The sequence below is a fragment of the Sinohyriopsis cumingii genome, chromosome 5, assembly GCF_028554795.1.
Source record: "Sinohyriopsis cumingii isolate HCF-2022 chromosome 5, ASM2855479v2, whole genome shotgun sequence".
NCBI classification, from domain to species: domain Eukaryota; kingdom Metazoa; phylum Mollusca; class Bivalvia; order Unionida; family Unionidae; genus Sinohyriopsis; species Sinohyriopsis cumingii.
This window is the reverse complement of record NC_142965.1, coordinates 30,473,387-30,496,972: the sequence shown is the minus strand read 5'-3', so window position 1 is coordinate 30,496,972 and position 23,586 is coordinate 30,473,387. Positions and strand designations below refer to the sequence as shown.

Sequence of the window (23,586 nt, the reverse complement as noted above, 5' to 3'; positions counted from 1 at the left end):
TCCTAAGACTAACCTCATAATGCTGAGTGCCAACCATAGCAGCTGTTGGTGCCATTTTTATAAGTCTCTGGTATGACTTGGCAGGGGTTCAAACTTGCAACCTCCCACAACCAAGGCAGATGCTCTAACCACCAGACCACTGGAGCAGTGATCTAGAAAAGAATAAGTTGCTGAATATGTTTATAGCAGATAAAATGTCCAAAAAAAATTTGGGGTTTCAGTTAGAAAAAAAATGAAATGTTATATGTTTTTATTTTTTATTTTTTTTTTAAATTTTCTTATGCACAAAAATTGAAGTTCTAATTATCAAAGTGAAATCAAATATATTAGTCCCACATAATTTCCTGTCTTCAGATTTGTAAAGGGTTTACAATAATGCATAAAACAAAAGCTTAAGAGTTGTGAAATGTCTTTGATCTGTATTAATAATATCTTGGAGTAGTTCAGAATTTTGCCCCTCAGGCAAAACTTCACGAGTCCTAGCAGTATTCATTCTCACTTAAAGGACTCAACGCATGCACACTGATAGCGTAAACGTCCTCTAACAAATCATGGACTGCATGTGTTTCATGTGAACTCACCACTATACTGGCTAATCAAGGTAATTAGTGACGAATGAACCATGCTTCTAAAAGTGATCGCACTGGCCATCACTCAAATCACCCAGTAAAATTTAGTTTCTTGGATGGGACAGTGATAATATCTGAAGCAGATTTTAAAAACAACTGTAAAAAAGGAAGAAAAAATAATTTACAGAATTTATCAGCTCATTTTACCTCATCTTTGATATTATGAAAAAGATTGTTCTTTTTATTGTTTTATAACTTTAATCACCTGTGACAGGGTCAACATTTCATTATAAAGATCATTTTTTTTCTGAATTTATGTTCTGTATGATTATGCTTACAATGGACTGCTCTTAGATTTATAGTTACTCTCCACTTCATGCTCCAGTGGTCTAGTGGTTAGAGCATCCCCCTCAGGTGCAGTTTATTTACGATAATGCCAGATTATATTTTTGTGTAATTACTTGCCTTTGTTCTCTTGGTTTAATCTCCAGGACGAGCACTTTGTGTACACATATAAACTGCATAATTTATACATCCACCATCCTGTTGATCTATCATCAGTCCTGTATGAGCTGTGAGCTTATTTCAATAGATGTATATGGTACACATACATGTCAGTGCCATATTTACAGGATTTTGAATAAAGGGTATAATCTTCTTAGCATTTCTTCAAACATGCATATGAGCAATTATTTCAAGAAAGATGTACGGTGTGTATATACATGTATAAACTTGTGCCAAGTAATTAAACCTCGACCTTTTTTATTTTAATGTTTATCTAAAATTACTTTCCTGTCTGCCACAGCAATATGGATACCTTATTAACTCCAGCTCACCAACAATTATAATCTATATTTTCCAACTGCTTTTGTATGATTATGCAAAATGAATATTAGCAAGTCAGATCCATGACTTTATAATGTGGCCTTCATTTGCCTCCAGACAGTCTGGTAAAAAGAAATTTTCTTCACAGCAAATCCGGGCAGCCAACAAATTAACTTCCCAACTGACCTTGGCAGTACAACGCAGCCATGCTAGTTTCCGCAGCAGCATCAGTAGAGGAGGGGTGGTAAGTTGACAGTCACAATGAAACACCGTTGTTACTAGTCTAAGATGAGGAATAATGTGAACTAATTTACCTACCTATAAAATATTTTTCTGGTATTTGGGATGTCCATTTGTGGGTTTGTGAAGAACTTTGGTTAAAGTTTTTTTTTCTTCCATCAGTTCTTTCTCAGTAACTACATTCCTGATTCACTTCGTATATGGAATATAATACCATCCCATACTTTTATGTCAGTACTACTTCTGCACCTTGGTGGGGGCATAGCATTAGGAATGGTGACACATGCCCCACGTTGTGTCCATAGGTTCAGGAAATGTAGTGATAACACATTCCCTGGTTGGACCATAGTGTCAGGAATTGTAACAGTAACACATTTAGGGTTAAATGTTTGGTTAGAGTTTTTTGCATCACCTATATTTCAGTCACACCTTCAACAGTTAAACCTCATGTCTCGATTATAACATCATGACATAATCCCCTTCTCTCAGGACCCCATCTTCCTGGAATATGACCATAGGGTCAACTGTTATATTGGGGGCACATTTTCTTTATATTTCTGTAATCCCTTACCCAATTTGTTCATATTTGTAATATGCTTCTCTTCTCTCAGTACCACACATGCCCTGGAGTTATTCCCCTGGAATGGGGCCATGGGGTCAAGAATTATGTTAGGCACATATTTTGTTAAAGTCTTTGGATACAGTTTTATTTCCTTCACTTATATTTCTATAACCCATTATCTGATTTTCTTCATATGTGGAATATAATATAGTTACATACTCTTCTTCATGTCCATGAGTGGGGTCATGGGATCTGGAGTTATAATGATACATTTCTGGTCAGTTTTTTTCTTTCTCCCTTTTATTTCTGTAACCAGTTCACTTCCTGTTTAGAGTATAATATCATGAGACACTTCTTGTGAAGTTTACTATTTCTACCCCTGGATTAAGTCCCTGGGTGGAGTGATAAGGTCAGAATGTAGGACATCTTTTAGTTACAGCTTTAATTTCATCTCTTGTATTTTAATGAACTTTTTATCCAATTTTTAAACAGAGCATTGTATCATCCAAGAATAACCCATTGGCTTATCCCTATTGTTTTCTGGATTATGTCACCTGAAGGGTCAGGAAGTTGGACACATTTTGTTTTATTTTTTAAATTATTTAAGTAATATCTCACTCAATTCACTTATCAGTAGGGCACATTATTATTATTATTATTATTATTATTATTATTATAGAGCCTTTTCCAATTTGATGTATATTGGAATATACGATGATCACATTCTTACATTTTAAGAATTTTATATTTTATATTTTGTTTACTTTATCTTTTATTTTATATACCTTTTGAAAAATTGTATCATCTATAGTTTTCATCGTGTAGAATTTCACATTTATGTTGGGGTAGGGAGCATTTTCTATCTTTACATTTGTAGAACTTGGTGTTTAATTGACTTTGTATAGCCAGTATTGTATTGATATGCCATTAAATCTGTTAACATACATGCCTTACAGCTTATAAATAGCAATACATTGAGTTGACCATTGGGGGTTATTGATTTTTGTATCCAAGGTCCTATTTGGAAAATGTAATACCTAGCTCAAAATTGACACGAGACTTTAGTTGGGTACATATCTGATATATCCAAAAAATACTATAACTGAAAAAAAATTGGTTTCATCCTTGTAATATTTTGCCTTTAGGATATGAAATCTGCTAGTAGACATTAAAAAAATAGCCCAGTTTTTACTAGTTGAAATTATTGCAACTATTAAAATGATGCTAGTACTGAAAAAGCCCATTGTTAACCTTGATAATAACATTGTATACTTCAGTTACCTCATGTAACATTCCTGTCTTTATATCTTAAGGCAGTGGGATGATAGGGTCAAGCCCTTTGATACATCAAAAGTTTATCTCATTTGCATATTGTTTGGGTTTTTATATCACTGCTTAGAGGCAGTTATTTACAGCAGTCTTTGTTTTCATTCTTCTGTCCTTCTTTCCAGATCACAATCCTTTTGGTACAACTTGTCCTGGAGTTTTTGATGAAATGCCATGAAACTATGTAAATATTATAGTCATCACCTGTGGATGTGCATATTGACAAATTACTTTGCTCCCACAATTTTCTTTGTGTGCGTTACTGTCCAGTTTGATATTTCCATCCAATAAAGACCTTGAAACTTTTGATGGCTGTACCATCTTTAAAAGAAAACACAGGTCTGATATTTCCATCCATAAAGACTTTTACGCTTTGGTTGGCTTTTATAAGTTAAGTCATTCAAGTTTTCCTCAAGTGTCTTAATATATAAATGTGTATTAGTTATTTAAACCTTTGGGGAGGGTCTATACATTTGGGGAGGGTCTATATAAACTTGTTCATCAGTCGAGCCCAACTGCAAACTGATAAGACTTTGATGTGCCATCAAACAATGTACCAGCAGATCTGGATCTATGTATTTTGTTAGAAGTAATTGGAAGAACACAAAACATGTAGCCTGATCTGGTGCATTATGCAAAGGCAGATCAGAGCCTGCATTGTTTGCAGTTGGATTTGTATGTGAGTATATACAGTCTGTGGCTGCTACATTAAGGTACTTGACTGATGAGGTTTAATTGGTGTATTAACAGCGAACTCCACAGAGACGACTGAAGTCCAGCAAGTCTCCGGTACCTAATGTTTCCAGTGGCATGGAATTGAAGCCCGTAAAAGCAAGCAGAATAGGCTTAGGCACTAACACCACAAATAAAGTGGCTCCAATGGCAGCAGTGGAAATTAATATACAGGTTTGAATGGGATATTAAATGTACTGGCATTTATATTTAATGATGGATTTATTGTGCTGTTACATATTCACTACAGTTAAAACAGTCATTGTACTGTGAGATGGACATTTATTTAAAGTGTTTTAATTACATGATATCAAGGCAGAAAAAATTACCCAAATTCAGAGATAAAATCCAAGAAATAGAAGCAAATTATAAATAATTAACAGTTGATTTGATCAAAAATATAAGGGAGAGTCGGAAAGTAACCTTCAGAACCCATCAAATTTTATTTATCCCTGAACATTGAAAGAAGCAGAGATAGTATGATACAGTCTGTCCATTTGTCGGACATACATAGGTGCGTAATGCTCTGAAACTCCCCCACCACAATGAAAGCTGAACACATGAATCTTGGGCCAGTTATAGTTATTTGTGCATGAAACTAAAACCTAAAGCCAAACAAAAACACAAACTTTAATAAAAAGAAATAAGTTGTATGTTGTACATTTGTATGTATGATCAGTGACCCAAGTGACTTGATATTGTTCTAGACTGGTACCTTTGTGATGCCCCAATCTCTTTCACATTACCCCTCAGGGACTTTGCCCCAGGGTCCTAACATAGCAACAATTGAGATCCCCAGCCTCTAAACCCATGCACCCACCCACACATACTTACTAGTGTTGTAAGGAAAATTTCTTTTTGTAGCACTGTAGCAGTCACTGGCACTGGGGTACATTATTTTCCCTTAGAGAATTAGCCCCTCTGTCATAACTTGGAAACTATTGAGATCTCCATCCTATAACAATATATACACTTACTACACTTACTTTGGGTTGAGGTCAAACCAGGACAATTTTATAATTTGTGTTTTTCAGCTACATAATTCTACTTGGACCAGGTAACATACCACACAAAATAGTCTGGATTAAAACCACCATCCATATTATATTAACTTAAATGTTTTTTAATTCCACCATTTGTATACCTGTAATTCTGGCACAGCTCTTACCAACACGTGTTGTTCAGTGGACAAATCCAGTGTACACCAAATGTATATACATCAAAACAATGATTTTATGAAGCTGCCAAATTTGGACAACAGCAGATATTACACATGCTAAAGTATTTTGTTCTGTTTTCAGATTGGATGTATCAATTAAGTTAATAAACATTATTCTGGAGCACACTCATTCAAGGCCAAACATAGTAAACCAGTCTGTGACAGTATGCCTGTGATGAAACATAATAAACCCGTCTGTGACAGTATGCCTGTGACCAAAACATTATAAACCATGTGATAGTTCTCCACACTTTATCCATCCTTCTGTAACTGTATTTCCTCCACTGGCCAGAAAGTCACCATGCTTGATACATAAGTTGCCCAAAGATGTGCCTAAGGGCTCTCATGAAGAAGTAGGATTGTTCTAATTTTATGGGCGAATATATGCATCGTGATGGCCACAAACATGGTATTTATGGGCTAGCACCAAAGTTTAATTCTGATTAGTTGATTATGCAAATTAGCTTTTATTGAAAATACAAGACAGTTTAAAAATTTAGGTCTAGTTGTTTTATGGCTACACATGCACTGAATAGTATTTCAGTCATGATGGCAAAATTCATTTTATAGATACACTTTATCCAAAATATGAAAATTGCCTTGAACAGACATTAAACTATGGCTATTCGGCATGATCTGAAAAGTATGGCTGTTAGGCATAATCAGAAAACTATGGCTATTTGACATGATCTGAAAACTGTGGCTATTAGGCATGATCTAAAAACTATAGCTATTAGGTATGATCTGAAAACTACAGCTATTAGGCATGATCTGAAAACTATAGCTATTAGGCATGATCTGAAAACTGGCTATTAGGAATGATCTAAAAAATATAGCTATTAGGCATGATCTGAAAACTATGCCTATTAGACATGATTTGAAAACTAAAACTATTAGGCATGATCTGAAAACTGGCTATTAGGCATGATCTAAAAAATATAGCTCTTAGGCATGATCTGAAAACTATGCCTATTAGACATGATTTGAAAACTAAAACTATTAGAAATGATCTGAAAACTATAGCTATTAGGCATGATCTGAAAACTATAGCTATTAGGCATGATCTGAAAACTACAGCTATTAGGCATGATATGAAAACTATGCCTATTAGGCATGATCTGAAAACTGTGGCTACTAAGCATGATCTGAAAACTATAGCTGTTAGGCATGATCTGAAAACTGTGGCTATTAGGCATGATACGAAAACTATGCCTATTAGGCATGATCTGAAAACTGTGGCTATTAGACATAATCTGAAAACTATGGCTATTAGGCATGATCAGGCCCAGTAAAACTGTTTTTGCATACATGTCCTTAAAAAATCAGTAGGATCATGGTACAAAGTAGTCATAATATGGAATCTACTTCTCCCTGTCATTACAGTTGTAATGGAATCATAAGCCCATATCTACTTATTCAGTCAAACCAGCTTTAACATCCATCTCTGTATGACAAATGATATTGTTAGGCCTGCACATTTTCAAAGGACCAGCTTAAAACAGTTCATATTAAATCTCCATATAAAGATAAGTCACCTGCATCAAATTTTCATCCACTTGGTCATTGATGTTTTCACTTTTTCAAACTTAGTGTCAGGCATATTTGATTTAAAATGTTTCACTAAATAGAGTAAAAAAACAGACTAACAGGTAGCTTATGTGCTTGGTCTGCAGGATATGGGGGATGATGAGTTACAAAAGCTGATGATGCAGACCATGGGTGCTGAACTTGAGTTCAAGGATGAAGGCTACATAGAACTGGTCCTGAGAATTCTGGGATTGATGTGTGACAACCAATACAGAGGCCTGCAGGCAAGTAACGTTATTTGGAATCATTGTAACTCCTCAGTAGCATCAAGGTACAGTTTGGACTCAAATGTTTCAAAAAGTTTGCATTCATTAATACATAAGCCATTAAGGTCCAAGATTGTTTTCAGGATATAAACTGTGTGTGTACTCTCAAGCCATTGACTCTTGTGAGAGTTGTAGGATAAAAGTTGAAAATTTCTTTATTTTTTTCAGTAATCTGCACATGCTTGATGATAAGATTACCACCACCACAATTTTAGCAAACTATGTGAGGAAGCAATGGCCTGTGATAAGTCCATCTCCAATTTTCAGTGAATTTATGCCACTTATTGGGGAAGAAATACTATAAGCATACCAGTCTTTGCAATTATGGTTTTGTTGAAGAATTATGTAAATTAACTTTTTAATGCAAAAACTATCATGAAAGTATTGGAACATCTGTGTCTGAATTTTTGTTTCCAGGTGTACATTATTTTTTCAGAGGTTAATTGCAGTCTGTTAGAAAAAGAGAAAAATAAAAATAACAGTTGCACAAAAGTAGTGGAAATAAGACAAATTAGGCCCACAGTGTACTGAAACGGTACAAAGTCAGGTGCACAATGTACTGAAATGGGTCAAATCAGGTACACACTGTACTGAAATTGGACAAAATCAGGCACACTTGGTACCGAATGGAACAAAATCAGGCACAGTGTACTGAAATGGGGAGATCAGGCACACAGTGTACTGAAATAGGTTAAATCAGGCACATGTGCAGTGAAATGGCACAAAATCAGGCACAGTTTTCTGAAATGGACAAATCAAATGCACAGTGTACTGAAATGGCTCAAAATAAGGCACACAGTGCACTGAAATGGACAAATCAGGCATACAGTGTACTGAAATGGGACAAATCAGGCACAAAGTATACTGAAATGGGACAAATCAGGCACAGAGTGTACTGAAATGGGACAAATCAGGCATAAAGTGTTCTGAAATGGGACAAATTAGGCACAGAGTACTGAAATGGGACAAATCAGGCACACAGTGTACTGAAATGGGATAAATCAGGCAGACAGTGTAATGAAATGGCACAAAATCAGGCACACGGTGTAATGAAATAGGACAAATCAGGCACACAGTGTACTGAAATGGCACAAAATCAGGCATACTTGGTACTGAAATGGGACAAATCTGTAACTGTGTACTGAAATGGGACAAATCAGACACACAGTGTACTAAAATAAGATTTATCACAGGTTCCTAATTAGGAGACATAAAAAAGTTCTTGTAAAACAGCATTGCAGGGCTTCTTTAAACACAAACAGTAAATACAAAGACTTAGAACTACATAAATCATTTTAGTTGCAAAAAATGTTAAAATTAAAGATAAATGCCACCACTCCAGTGGCCTAGTGGTTATAGTGTCCGCCTCAGATGCAGGAGGTTGTGGGTTCGATCCCCAGCCAAGTCATACCAGAGACTTATAAAAATAGTACTAACAGCTGCCTCACTTGGCATTCAGCATTAAGATAGACCTGCCAACCCTGATGAGTCTGTCTCAGTGAGGCAGTTGATTTTTTTTCCATAAGATTGGCCAGTTTTCAGTAAGGTGTAACAAAATATTAATAACTGCTATTGTAAAGCTGGAAAACATAATTAAAAATTTGATGCAGCGATGATAAACATTATGTTCAACTGAAAAGTTTGTCAAGTACGCATAGATTTTATTTACCACAAGTACAGTTGCACAAACTTTTCTTCCAAACCCTATGCAACTCAATGGCTTGTTGCTGTCTCTCAACTTGACGTTATTCTTGGAAATTCTTTTTCCATTTCACATGACAGAATTCATGTCTCCTGCCATTAGACATACTCAAATTGCACATGATGTCCAATAAACATAATTGTGTCCTTTCCAGCTTTTATTCACAAGAATCTGAATACTCCTTTTTATTCTTCTGTGTTGATTATTAACACTTTTTTAGAAGCTTATTTTCCCTTTCGTCTTAAACATACATTGCTTTCTGGATGCCATTAAAAAGAAATTCTATAATCAGCAGCTTGATCATGCAAACACTTAGCATGAACAGATATATGCAGTTTAAAGTATCTGGGGTGCTGCTGTAAAGTTAGTCTGGTTCCCTGACTTATTTCACTAATCCTAATATGAAACCTGGATCCATATCAAACACGGATGAATCGATTATCTGGATTTTTCTGCAACTATCATTTTTTCTGTAGTTTTTGCTTGCATGCTGTAAGTCTGTATTTTATGGGTAATTTTCATAAGACTTATGGCAAAATCATAAGAGTTGGCAGGTCTGTTAAGAGGTTAGTGTTAGGACTGGTCGGCCTGGTGTCAGGATGATGTGACCGGGTGGGACATCATGCTACATGTCTGTGGCATGATGCCCCAGTGCTAGACATCACTGTAAACTGCCACATTGGACCTCATAGTGATATGACTGAAAAATTGTTAAAGATATCTTAAAAATTCAAATCACACCACATCAAAGATAAATTTCATGTCAAGCTGATTTGGAGCAGTGAGACATAAATTACAGCGGTTTTAAAGCCAGGGGTCACATTTTTTCAACATATTTCACACATTAGATACCTGTCAGTATTGATGCTTCTTTTATTTTATAAGTGACAATTTTCTTTCTTTAACATGAAATATTGGAACAAAAAAAGTTTCATTTGTGTCCGTGACATAACATTAGTGATTCAGAAACTGTTTCGAATTTTGCACCTATATTCATGGCATTTTAGAAAGTGATCTTGATTTGGTCTTTAACAGCTTGTAACTTGTGTTGTCCATGCCCATGGTGCATCTGTGGTTGTGTAGTCATTATTTTGTCCTGACTTTTTTTTAGAGAAAAATGCAAGATATTGTGTGCATAATGTATTCGTTTAGTAATAGTGGCATCTACTTGGTATTGAAATTTTCATGCAAGCCAATGTGCTAATAAGTTCAAAACATCACAACATTGCAGAATCCTTATTTATTTTTATCATTGTGTTTTTCATTAACAATTTAAAGTGTTTATGATAAGGTCCACATTTTGCATTAGACCCATAAAGTTTTTATAAGGTGCACATTTTGCACAAGGCCCATACAGTTTTTATGATAAGGTCCACATTTTGCATTAGACCCATAAAGATTTTATGATAAAGTCTATATTTTACATGAGGCCTGTAAAGTTTTTATGATAGTTCCATCTTTTTCATGTGGCCCATACAGTTCTTATAAGGTCTACTTTTTGCAAGAGGCCTATTGGCTGTGTATTATTACACTAGCTATATACCGTATATACTTGCTTATAAGTTCAGCTCAGTTAAAAATTACACAGACCTACAACATAGACTGATCTTCCATCACGTTATGCAGTGTCAGATCAGGGTCTAATCAGTATTACAAACCACATAGATCCTCACCTGCCACCACATTATGCAATGACATATCATGGTCTGTATTGTTTGCTGTTGAACTCAACTATAAGTGAGTATATTTGGTATGCACCATGAGTGACACCACAGCACTGTTATAAAAGTGGGTTACTGTTACAAAATTTTTACAAACAGTATGGCTTTCTTTTAGGTCTCCACTTTGTATCAAGGTGATTTGAACCATCTTCTGACAGTCCAATTTCTTCTTGTGCTTGCGTTAGCAGATTGTGAGCCTTTGTGACAATAGCAGCATCATCAATGCAGCCACTTGGACTTCGTTATATTTCCTAAAGTACAAAGACTTTAACATTGATAGTTTATGTTCGGTTCTTTATGCTGCAGATAATAACGTCATTTTGGATATAGTGTTCCATTGAACATTAGTTAATTTTAGCAATTATTGATTATTTTAAGAAATGCCTTTTTTTATTTAAAGTCTAGGTTTTAAAAATATTGAAACCGAATTCTTCATAAATATTCCCTAAATGATAAATAAATATTTCCTTAGGACTATCTGAGGGAACAGCCAGACAACATAAAGTCAGTGAACCTGGTGTCAGAGACAACTCGATTCCTCAGCATCCTGTACTCCAATGTGAATGACAAGTCTGTTGACCTCATCATACAGCTGTTTGACACACTGGTTGAGTTCACCTCGGTTAGTATATATTAGTATTTTTTATGTTTTACTAGTCGGCAAGATATAGGCACCATCTTCTAGTGGTGACATTTGTATCCCACAAGATCAGTATATCTAGCATTGGAACTTTCCATGATATGGATAAAAGTGCATCTGTCGTCCCCATAGTCACAGTCCTAATCTGGAAAATATAGTTAGATTTACTGAGATGAATCTTCACTGTCCTCCAACCATCCACAGAAGGTGGCTGGACACAAAGATGCTGAAGCAGCTATGTAACCTGTAAAATGAAAATTGAATGCTTAATGAATGCAGAAAAAATGCATAATGAAAACTTATGAATGCATTTTTAAGAAAATGGAGAGTGGAGAGCGCAAGTGCAAAATACAGAGTAATGAATGATAAATGGAACAAAACATGAACGCATTTTTCAGTGGATTTAAAAATAGATTATTTTTAGTCTGGCTTTATTTCCATGGTCAAAAGCCAATCTGTACAGTGATCTGTAATTAGATTCTTTAAAATGAGAGACAGTTTTCCATTTTATACAAGCTCTTCTTGTTAAGAGGGACATTACAACCACCATTGATTTGATGGCATTATCCCTAGTCCAGAGTGGTCCAACAGAGAGCCCCCAGGTCATTCTTTTTGTGGCCATGCTCAGATAAAAGTCAGTTCTAAAGTTATAGTATAATTACTTACTGTATATACTTGAGTATAAGCCAAATAATTTAGGAAAAATAAAAGCCTGGAAGATGGGGGGAGAGGGGTCAGCTTATCTGCAGGCCAAGGTTAATACTTTAAAATGTTTTAGTTCTTTCTTTTTTGACAATTGTAATGGCTCAAGATGTTGGGACAAGAAAAAATAATTATATTTTTGGTGTCCCAACACTTACAAAATTGTTATAAACTACTATGATTGCTTTTGTTATTATTTTGTACGTGCATATTTTCAGATTTCTCCAACATGTAATTTAATAAAGGTAAATAGTGACTTCATAATTCACAGGCCAGTTCGAGTTTCCCTGGGAGACCAGGCTGTACTGTAATGTATACTACTTACACCGTGCAAATCGTGCTTAGCATCACTTTAATCCTGTTTATTCCCCAAAATATAAGATGTAGATTTTGCTTTATTCATTGCTTTTCCCAAATTGTACTCTTCCAGATTAGATTCCAGCTAGACATACATAACTGTTTCATTTATGTTGATCCACACATTCACAAGGTACTCTTTTTCATTCATATAAACAGTACTACAGATTGAGGTAATCTTTATGGTGAGGCACATATGTTTAATTGTACAAGGCACATAACCAGTGTATATTCACATAACTGCTACATGTTCATGAAAGAATGGCAATAATAAAGGCTAAAAAAAATTAATATAGATCGATTAAGACCATCATCGATCTGTTTTTAGTTTATTGTTTTTGCTGAACAAATTCATAATTTTCCACAAACTGGAAAATTGGTTGTTTTGGTATCTTCTTTGTTTATAATTGGCAGATTTGTCTTTTGTTTTCCGACAGAAATCCTGGCTAGTTAATCATTAAAACCCTGAAACTGGCTTGGGTCAAGAGAGAATTTTGACCAGTGGTTATAACAGCACTTTGATGTGCAATTGCCTTTAACTCCATAGATTAAAAAATGTAAAGCATTATGGATTTCTTTGGATTTTATTACACAGAGATGGACAAAATGTAAGTTGTCAATTTATTTGTGACATATTACACTCAGTAATGTAACTGTATTTTTACATCAGTTATATCATTGTTTTCTCCACCTGTCTGTCCTGTTTGGCTTGTTTATTTCACAAAAGTGCAACTTGGACTCACTGATGACAAGTCAACCCTTACAGATGGTTTTGACTTACAAAGTACATCTTCATTTATAGGAACCTCAAAGAGAAATTAGCTTTTGACCACTTGTAATCATGTATATGCAGTACATGATTTTATTCTGGTCTTATTTCTCAATCAGATATGCAAAAATTCAGTATTCTGCAGAATGGTGGGTTATTTAGAGCTTTTATTAAAGCCTTAGTTTAAAAAATAGCAATGTTTTGTCAACCTAAAAATGAATGAAACATGTATTTTTTTATTTCCAGGGCAACTCAGCAAACCAGTCGACAGTGTTTGAGAATAAGATCTGTGACTACATAAACCACATACTGCGAGTAGCTGTCTACAAGGACTGCTCCACTGAAGACGTATGTACAATGTCAGGATTTTTGTGTTTGTTATTTGAACAAAATTCATAGAAGATATAAAATCATTTCCGTTGAATATAATTCATTTATATGCATCCACTGAGACAGCAAAACAAGGCATCTTGTTTTGCTGCTATTCATCCACTCATTTGTATGGCTGTCCTGAATCCATTTTATTGCCACGGTGTAAATTTAAAACCATTAAAACTGAAATTTCAAAACTGATTATAAATAGATAACTTGGCTAGATTTTCAAACCTGATTAGTAACAGTAAATTTTCAATTTACTTTACACATATGTACTTGTAGATAATTGGACTTGATTCTCATAACATTTTAACAATTTTGAATTTTTTTCACCCATTTTTCAACTTTTTTGAACTAAAGGAATTAAACTGACAAAATCAAAAGCAGAATTAAGCATAATAGACCATTATGGTAAACTAAATAAATATAATGCATGCCTATGTGGAAGATCTGGTAACATTTTCAGGTCAGTATAACAATTTTCAACTTTTTTTAACCTTTTATAACTTTAGACAATTTATTTTACAAATACCTTATTCACACAAATTAAGCGAAAGCTGTAGAACACATGTTTTACCCCCAAAAAGTTAATTTAAGACAATGCAAAGACTTTAAGTTAGTAATTATGAAATGCAAGGAAAATACAAACATATGTACTTAATATTTGGTTGGGAAAATCAATATGAATATGTTGTATCAAATGCATGAACACATATTGTATGTGTAACACTACCAGTGTTGTGTTATCAAGTGCATGAACACATCTTGTTTGTGTAACACTACCAGTGTTGTGTTATCAAATGCATGAACATGTATGTGTAACACTACCAGTGTTGTTTATCAAATGCATGAACATATCTTGTATGTGTAACACTACCAGTGTTGTGTTATCAAATGCATGAACACCTTATATGTTTAACACTACCAGTGTTATCAAATGCATGAACACATCTTGTATGTATAACACTACCAGTGTTGTGTTATCAAATGCATGAACATATCTTGTATGTGTAACACTACCAGTGTTGTGTTATCAAATGCATGAACACATCTTGTATGTGTAACACTACCATTGTTGTGTTATTAAACGCATGAACACATTTTGTATGTATAACACTACCAGTGTTGTGTCATCAAGTGCATAAACGTATCTTGTGTGTGTAACACTACCAGTGGTGTGTTATCAAATGCATGAACGTATCTTGTGCATGTAACACTACCAGTGTTGTGTCATCAAGTGCATGAACACATTTTGTGTGTGTAACACTACCAGTGTTGTGTCATCAAATGCATGAACGTATCTTGTATGTTTAACACTACCAGTGTTGTGTTATCAAATGCATGAACACATCTTGTATGTGTAACACTACCAGTGTTGTGTTATCAAATGCATGAACACATCTTTTATGTATAACACTACCAGTGTTGTGTCATCAAGTGCATAAATGTATCTTGTGTGTGTAACACTACCAGTGTTGTGTTATCAAATGCATGAATGTATCTTGTATGTGTAACACTACCAGTGTTGTGTCATCAAGTGCATGAACACATCTTGTGTGTGTAACACTACCAGTGGTGTGTTATCAAATGCATGAACACATCTTGTATGTGTAACACTACCAGTGTTGTGTTATCAAATGCATGAACACATCTTGTATGTATAACACTGCCAGTGTTGTGTTATCAAATGCATGAACACATCTTGTATGCATAACACTGCCAGTGTTGTGTCATCAAGTGCATGAACACATCTTGTGTGTGTAACATTACCAGTGTTGTGTTATCAAATGCATGAACATATCTTGTATGTGTAACACTACCAGTGCTGTGTTATCAAATGTATGAACACATCTTGTATGTGTAACACTACCATTGTTGTGCACATTACTCACTTTTTAGTTTAAAGTCAAATTAAAACGTGGAAAAATGATGTTATAGATGTATGAACTTCAGAAACACAATCATCATTTGTTTCATGTAATTTCACGTTCTGCTACTCTCTTGTTTTAACATGCCATGATAAATCGTGAACCCACTTACAATGCAGGGGCAAGTATCCCTTTGTTCAGTTGAAAATAGCAACCAAAATAGGCCTATATTGTTGGGCATGAATAAATATCAGCCAAAATAGGCCTATATTTTTTGGCATGAATAAAATATCAACCAAAATTGACTTACATTGCTGGGCATGAATAAAATATCAACCAAAATAGGCCTGTATTGCTGGGAATGAGGTATCAACCAAAATAGGACTGTATTGCTGGGAATGAAATATCAACCAAAGTAGGCCCATATTGCTGGGCATGAATAAAATATCAACCAAAAGAGGCCTATATTGCTGGGAATGAAATATCAACCAAAATAGGCCTATATTGCTGGGCATGATTAAAATATTAACCAACATAGGCCTATATTGCTGGGCATGACTAAAATATCAATCAAAATAGGACTATATTGCTGGGTATGAATAAAATATCAACCAACATAGGCCTGTATTGCTGGGAATAAAATATCAACCAAAATAGGCCAGTATTGCTGGGAATGAAATATCAACCAAAATAGGCCTATATTGCTGGGCATGAATAAAATATCAACCAACATAGACCTGTATTGCTGGGCATGAATAAAATATCAATCAAAATAGGACCATATTGCTGGGCATGAATAAAATATCAGCCAAATGAGGCTGTATTGCTGGGAATAAAATATCAACCAAATTAGGCATGTATTCCTGGGCATGAATAAAATATCAACCAAAATAGGCCTATATTGCTGGGCATGAATAAAATATCAACCAGTATAGGCCTGTATTGCTGGGCATGAATAAAATATCAACCAAAATAGGCCTGTATTGCTGGGCATGAATAAAATATCAACCAAAATAGGCCTGTATTGCTGGGCATGAATAAAATATCAACCAAAATAGGCCTGTATTGCTGGGCATGAATAAAATATCAACCAAAATAGGCCTGTATTGCTGGGCATGAATAAAATATCAACCAACATAGGCGTGTATTGCTGGGCATAAATAAAATATCAACCAAAATAGGCCTGTATTGCTGGGCATGAATAAAATATCAACCAACATAGGCCTGTATTGCTGGGAATGAAATATCAATCAGAATATGCTTATAAAATGAGGACAAAAATATTGCTTAGCATGAATGGAACAAATATAGACATATATTGCAAAGCAAGAAAAATTCAGGATCAAAAATGGTCAATGAAACCTCTATGTATCAGATAATTTATCCTTGTAAATGGTGGCTAGTATGTGGAAATTCTGATCAGCATCGTGAGAATTGCAACATTTAATAAAAAACATTTTTAAAGTCTTTTTTTTTCTCAGTACACTTTAAGAAAATAATATAAATTATTTGTCAATAAAAATGTTGTTTATGCATACTAGTGGTAACATTTTATGCCAGCAAACATTTTGTTAAGAACCTTTTTATGTGCCAACTGTGTTTTGATTTGCAACTGTTAGTTGTGTTGTTAAAATCAATAAAAATTAGATACGTTTTATATTATCATGTTAATTAGATCTTTTATATCAAATCAGTTAAAGGGGATAGAATAAAAAGAGTTATAAGGCATGTAGGTCCTACCTACATAAGAGCTAGTGATCAAGTTTATAGCATTGATAGGGTTCATCATGGAGATGCAATATCCCAAGTTTGTAGCATTGATAGGGTTTCATCATGGAGATGCAATATCCCAAGTTTATAGCGAACTTAATATTTAGGAGTTGGCACTCTGAGATTTACCCAAGGGTAAGCATAAATTGTCTGATTATTTACAGTGATGTAACAGCATCAATATTTTACTGATAGAAAATAAAAAAATAACATTTTAATGTTGTTTGTTTCTCAAAATGGCCATCTTCCACATATTAATAATTATTTATTTTACATATAATTTTTCATACTCAGAAATTAATATAAAAAATTCATTTTAGAAAAATTACAGGAAATACAGTACTGTGTTAACCTGTTGATCACTATAGTACAGATCAAGTCACATTGAAAATTCTTTTTCACCAGATCTACAACCTAAAGCGGTCCATCGGGATTCTTATTAAATCGTTAACAGAGGAGAATCCAAAAGTTAAGATGGATGATGCTAGTGCTGAAGAATTTCCCAAGGTAACAGGAGTAGGATAGCTTTTTTTCTGACTTTTTCTACCGTGTTTGAGGTTTGGATATTTATTTTGAGGTGGGAGTTCAAAGCTTGTCCATGTAAATATACATGAAGTTTAACAATACTACATTGTAGTAACTGAGATTAGTCACTTAATCCCAAGGGCAAACAAAATTATGCATCCATGTATCATGCCCTAATTGCCTGAAGTCAGTTTTGATTAGTCACACTTAACCTTTTTTCTTCATAGTAAATGAATCGCAAGGTACTGTCATTCATTACTTAAAGTTGACTAAGGCCACATTATAGACCTGCTTTTTTCATAGTAAATGAATTGAAGGTACTGTCATTCATTACTTAAAGTTGACTAAGGCCACATTATAGACCTGCTTTCTTCATAGTAAATGAATTGAAGGTACTGTCATTCATTACTTAAAGTTGACTAAGGCCACATTATAGACCTGCTTTCTTCATAGTAAATGAATCCAAGGTACTGTCATTCATTACTTAGAGTTGACTAAGGCCACATTATAGACCTGCTTTCTTCATAGTAAATGAATCCAAGGTACTGTCATTCATTACTTAAAGTTGACTAAGGCCACATTATAGACCTGCTTTCTTCATAGTAAATGAATCCAAGGTACTGTCATTCATTACTTAAAGTTGACTAAGGCCACATTATAGACCTGCTTTCTTCATAGTAAATGAATCCAATTTACTGTCATTCATTACATAAAGTTGACTAAGGCCACATTATAGACCTGCTTTCTTCATAGTAAATGAATTGAAGGTACTGTCATTCATTACTTAAAGTTGACTAAGGCCACATTATAGACCTGCTTTCTTCATAGTAAATGAATTGAAGGTACTGTCATTCATTACTTAAAGTTGACTAAGGCCACATTATAGACCTGCTTTTTTCATAGTAAATGAATTGAAGGTACTGTCATTCATTACTTAAAGTTGACTAAGGCCACATTATAGACCTGCTTTCTTCATAGTAAATGAATTGAAGGTACTGTCATTCAGTACTTGAATTTGAGTAAGGCTGTATTTAGCCTGCTTTTTAAGTCAATGAATCAAAGTAAAATAATAAACAGCCCTATGAAACAACAACTGCCCCCCCCCAAAATTTTGGTGGTAGCAAGACCATTAGTGTATAACAGACAGTGAGATACATACATAATATTCATCAACAGAAATGTCATATTGAAAAATAACTTTAGAACTGAATTTTCTGCAGCTTTTTAAATGGACACTTTATGTATTTATTTATTTTTTTAATTATTTTGTAGGAATTGTGACTGTTCTTAACAGTTTATGTACACTCTAAAATACTAAAGTAACACCGCAAACTCTGTGACACCAATACGCTCACCATGCAGTATTTACAGTCTGTTTGTATTCAGTCTTCCATGTATTCATCATTTTCTTCATTCAGTTCAGATTCCAAGCTCAGTGTGTCATTACCTGCAAGTGCTACATATTCAAATTTATACATTTGGATGTCTAACATATCAAAATAAATAGCCAGTAATCACAAATGTTTGAAAACAACCAATTGAGGAAACACAAAACTAAAGGACAGAAGGTATCAGAATCCACTGCCTGTCTCATCTCAGCCATCAGCATATCATTTGGCCTATTGCCTCATTGGAAATGGCTGTTGCAGGGAGAGAGCAGCTATAGTTCACCACTAATTTCAGGCAAATGATTCAGCACTAGCACAGTGGGTTTTAGCTTCTCACATATGGCATTAATACCTTGTGTATGGAGAAAAACAACAATGAAATAGAAACTGTAAGATGTCCTTTAATGTAATGGCAAGAGATATACCAGTATAAATAGATGAGTACTAGTCCCATAGTAAGATATCTACCAGTATAGATGAGTAACTGTCTCATAGTAAATGATATATGAGTATAAAAGATCAGTACCTGTCCCATAGTAAGAGATATACCAGTATAGATAGATGAGTACTTGTCCCATAGTAAAAGATATATGAGTATAAATAGATGTGTACTTGTCCCATAGTAAAAGATATACCAGTGTAGATAGAGGAGTACTAGTCCCATAGTAAGAGATATACCAGAATAGATCTGTTTTTCCCATCCAGTTTTGGCCATGACCATAAAAGATATTTTTCCTGAGCCTTAAGATGGCCAAATCTACATTATGATAAGTTTTGTCACCCTAAAAAAATTATCGGTGACCCTCAGAAGTGACCCTTGTGACCCTGATTTGGGTCATGACCTAGGGAATTGGAACCACTAGAATAAATAGAAGAGTATTAGCCCTATGATACCAGTATAGATAGATGAGTACTAGTCATATAGTTATATACCAGTATAGATAGATGAGCACTAGTCATATAGTTATATATCAGTCTAGATAGATGAGTACTAGTCATATATTTATATATCAGTATAGATAGATGAGTACTAGTCATATAGTTATAATAAAATATATACCAGTATAGGTAGATGAGTACTACTCCTATATAAGGAGATATACCAATATAGGTAGATGAATACTAGTCTCATAGTATGAGATATACTGGTGTAGATAGATGAATACTAGTCACATAGTATGATATATACTGGTATAGATAGATGAGTACTAGTCACATAATAAAAGATTTGCCAGTATAGGTAGATGAGTACTACTCCCATAGTAAGATATGTAGCAATATAGGTAGATGAGTGCATGCACTATTCCCATAGTATGAGATATGCCAATATAGGTAGATGAGTACTAGTCCCGTAGTATGAGATATACCAATATAGGTAGATGAGTACTAGTCCCATAGTATGAGATACACTGGTGTAGATAGATGAGTACTAGCCACATAATAAAATATATACCAGTATAGGTAGATGAGTACTACTCACATAGTAAGATATATACCAATATAGGTAGATGAGTACTAGTCCCATAGTATGAGATATGCCAATATAGGTAGATTAGTACTAGTCCCGTAGTATGAGATACACTGATGTAAATAGATGAATAGTCATTACATATCAACTTGAAACTCAAGTTTAATTTCAAAACATAGTTATGTCATTCTAATTAAGCATCACCGTAGAGGAACTAAAGTTAAGAAAATCCTAAAAGTTCCATGATTTTAAGTTTGTTTCTAATTATTATTTGCAAAATTTACAAACATGAGCTTGAGCTGGCATTACTTAAAGGTTTCAAAAATACTGATCCTGGTTGCTGTATGCTGTACATGATAATCTCTATAGGACCAAAAAACAATCATTGGTTGTATTAGGTAGGTGGTTACTATACACACATGAATGGTATAATTAATTAAGAAATGAACAAATGATGATTGAAGCAGACAGGTTACTTTACACAGGTTCTTGCAAGACCTGTCTCTGAGATAATGTAAACATCCTCACTTTCAACTCCATGACTTCATATTACTTTTTAATGCTTGAGTCACATTATTGAAATATTGACAAAATGAACATCAAAATGTTTAGTTGTGTCTGAGTTGCCAATGCAATTAGAATATTTACTTTTATATACAATCATTTTATTATATTAAAAAATCATTTTATTTAGTGAACAATTGATATTTTATAACAAGATAAAGTTATAATGTAATAAATATGCTAACTTTAAATAAAATTGAAGCAGAAATATCTTCTGCTTGTTGCTTGAATGTTCTAGCCATTGCTGTTTGTTAATCATGAGTAATCTCCCTTGCAGGAAGTGATGGAGAACATTAATACGGAAACCTTGATTACAGTGATGATGGAGGCACACAGTGACTGTCAGGTAGTGCTAATAGTCACAAAAATATGTATTCAATTGATGTCATTATTTCCAAAAAGAAAAGAAATGATTACCAGACATCATAATCATAAATCACTTATGTGCCTATGGTTGAGCCACTGTAGACAGTATGACACTTTCAAAATTCTCATCAAGAATGCAAACATTTTTTCACTGTTCAAATAACATTTCAGAACAGTGTCATTACTTAGAGGCAACAATTTGTACATCATTCTTTATTTTAACCAAACTACTGCATAAATTGTTCTGTTGTAAATATTTTGTCATTTAGGCCTTTCCAAAAGAACATTAAAATATTGCAGTAGAGGTCCTGAGCTGCTGAAATAGTTTTTGTCATCCACTTTCATTACATACTTCAGATGATCTATCATTTGGTACAATCTATATTTCTGTATCCTACACCCAGACTAGAACTTGCATGTTTTAACTGCATCCATCTATCATTTGATACAAAAGTTCAATCCATATTTTTGTATCCTACACCCAGATTGGAACTAGTGTATTAACTGCCATCCATCTATGATTTGATACAAATGTTCAATCAATATTTCTGTATCCATCCACCCATATTGGAACTAGTAAATACTGTAAATGACATTGATATATATTTCTCTTCATATACATTACCAAATCATAATACTTTAGGAGAACTACTATTATCTTGCAAATCCAACCCTTGCTGAAAAGAGCTAAAAGTTATATGGCCATCTAGTTGGCAGTCAATAAGAGTTATCACCCCTTTGCTCAGGAGGATTGGCACCAAATCCTGTGAATATCTCAGTTACGACTTCCACTCATGCTTAGCTGCATGCTTTTAACAGAGAGGCCTCACAAATTCCAAGTTTCTGGAAGTTCTAAAATTTCAAGTTGAAGGATTCTTCACTTCAAAAGGGATATATACTGCATCTAATATTTCCAACTTCTCTTTCTTCTTATAAGAACAAATTTCTGCTTTAAAAATTTTATTTTATCACATTGCCATCATCATGCATTTAATAGTATTTACGTACTTGAATGTATAGACTATGCATCGACAGCATAGTTATGGCTATAGTTGAACAATAAATTTGTTGTGGGCTATTAAAAACTTAATATATGTATAATTCTGCCATGACCAGTTACATACGGGTAAGTTTTCTACACCAATGAAATCTTAATATCCATGTGCCAAGTTTCACTGAATTTACCCATACAGGTAACTGTAATTGTATTTTGTATATATATATTGAAGCTTCATTAAATTGTTGCTATGATTGCTACTGCATGCACCATATGCCAGTTAAACATATTTATATGGTATAGCTCTGCACCAGCATTGAGTTCAAAAATAGGTGCAGGGCTTCATATGTTTTTAGGTTTTGCTGTCTTTGTCTTACAGATTAGACGATGGATGGGCTAAACCTAATGTAAAGCTTGCAAGTGTTGGAAGAACACTACCGATAATCACTCCACTTGTGTTGTGTATTCCAGCTGTAAAACTATTAACACATGCAAACACAGCATTGACTGAAGACAAGTGGAATACTGTGCTTGGGACACCAAAGGGGATGGCGCAGAAATGCACATTAAAGGATAAAGATGCCATAAGTATACATACTGACATGTTGTCAGTGGGGGAATTTCATTCAGAGAGAAATAAATCTACCCATGATGCATGAGCCATATACATTGAAAAGCAACAAATTCAGAGACAATTCCAGCCACCCATTCACCACCACAACAGGATAAATCCTTTTTGGTGATACTGTGGCCATTCCACTTCAGATTTCAGCTCCATATCTATTGCTGAGGAGCAAATTAAAGAGCAAACAAACAGCCTAAATAACAGTATCACACAGCAGCTGCACAGATAGACTGTGTGAATCACACATCCCATATCCCGTCCCAATGGGGCATGAACTTGATGTCATTCCTATAAAGATGGCCCACTTTTGTTACAACCAGGCTAGGCCATTTAAATAGGATTATAATGGAACACGATCACAACAGATAATACATTATTAGCCACCAAAAGAACACCTGTTGGCCAGCATGTTGAACCCAATCT

The 23,586-nt window shown here is 34.4% G+C and overlaps 1 protein-coding gene across 1 annotated transcript in view; it reads left to right on the top strand.

The window, feature by feature from the left end:
* LOC149798873 (inositol 1,4,5-trisphosphate-gated calcium channel ITPR2-like) overlaps window positions 1-23,586 on the top strand; it is a 367,714-nt gene that overhangs the window by 269,388 nt on the left and 74,740 nt on the right. Inside the window, exons 49-55 of the mRNA XM_089957788.1 lie at window positions 1,543-1,638; window positions 4,273-4,428; window positions 7,147-7,284; window positions 11,222-11,371; window positions 13,464-13,565; window positions 17,636-17,737; window positions 21,453-21,521. Coding sequence (XP_089813914.1) covers window positions 1,543-1,638; window positions 4,273-4,428; window positions 7,147-7,284; window positions 11,222-11,371; window positions 13,464-13,565; window positions 17,636-17,737; window positions 21,453-21,521 — 813 coding nt within the window. The remainder of the gene's footprint in view (window positions 1-1,542; window positions 1,639-4,272; window positions 4,429-7,146; window positions 7,285-11,221; window positions 11,372-13,463; window positions 13,566-17,635; window positions 17,738-21,452; window positions 21,522-23,586) is intronic.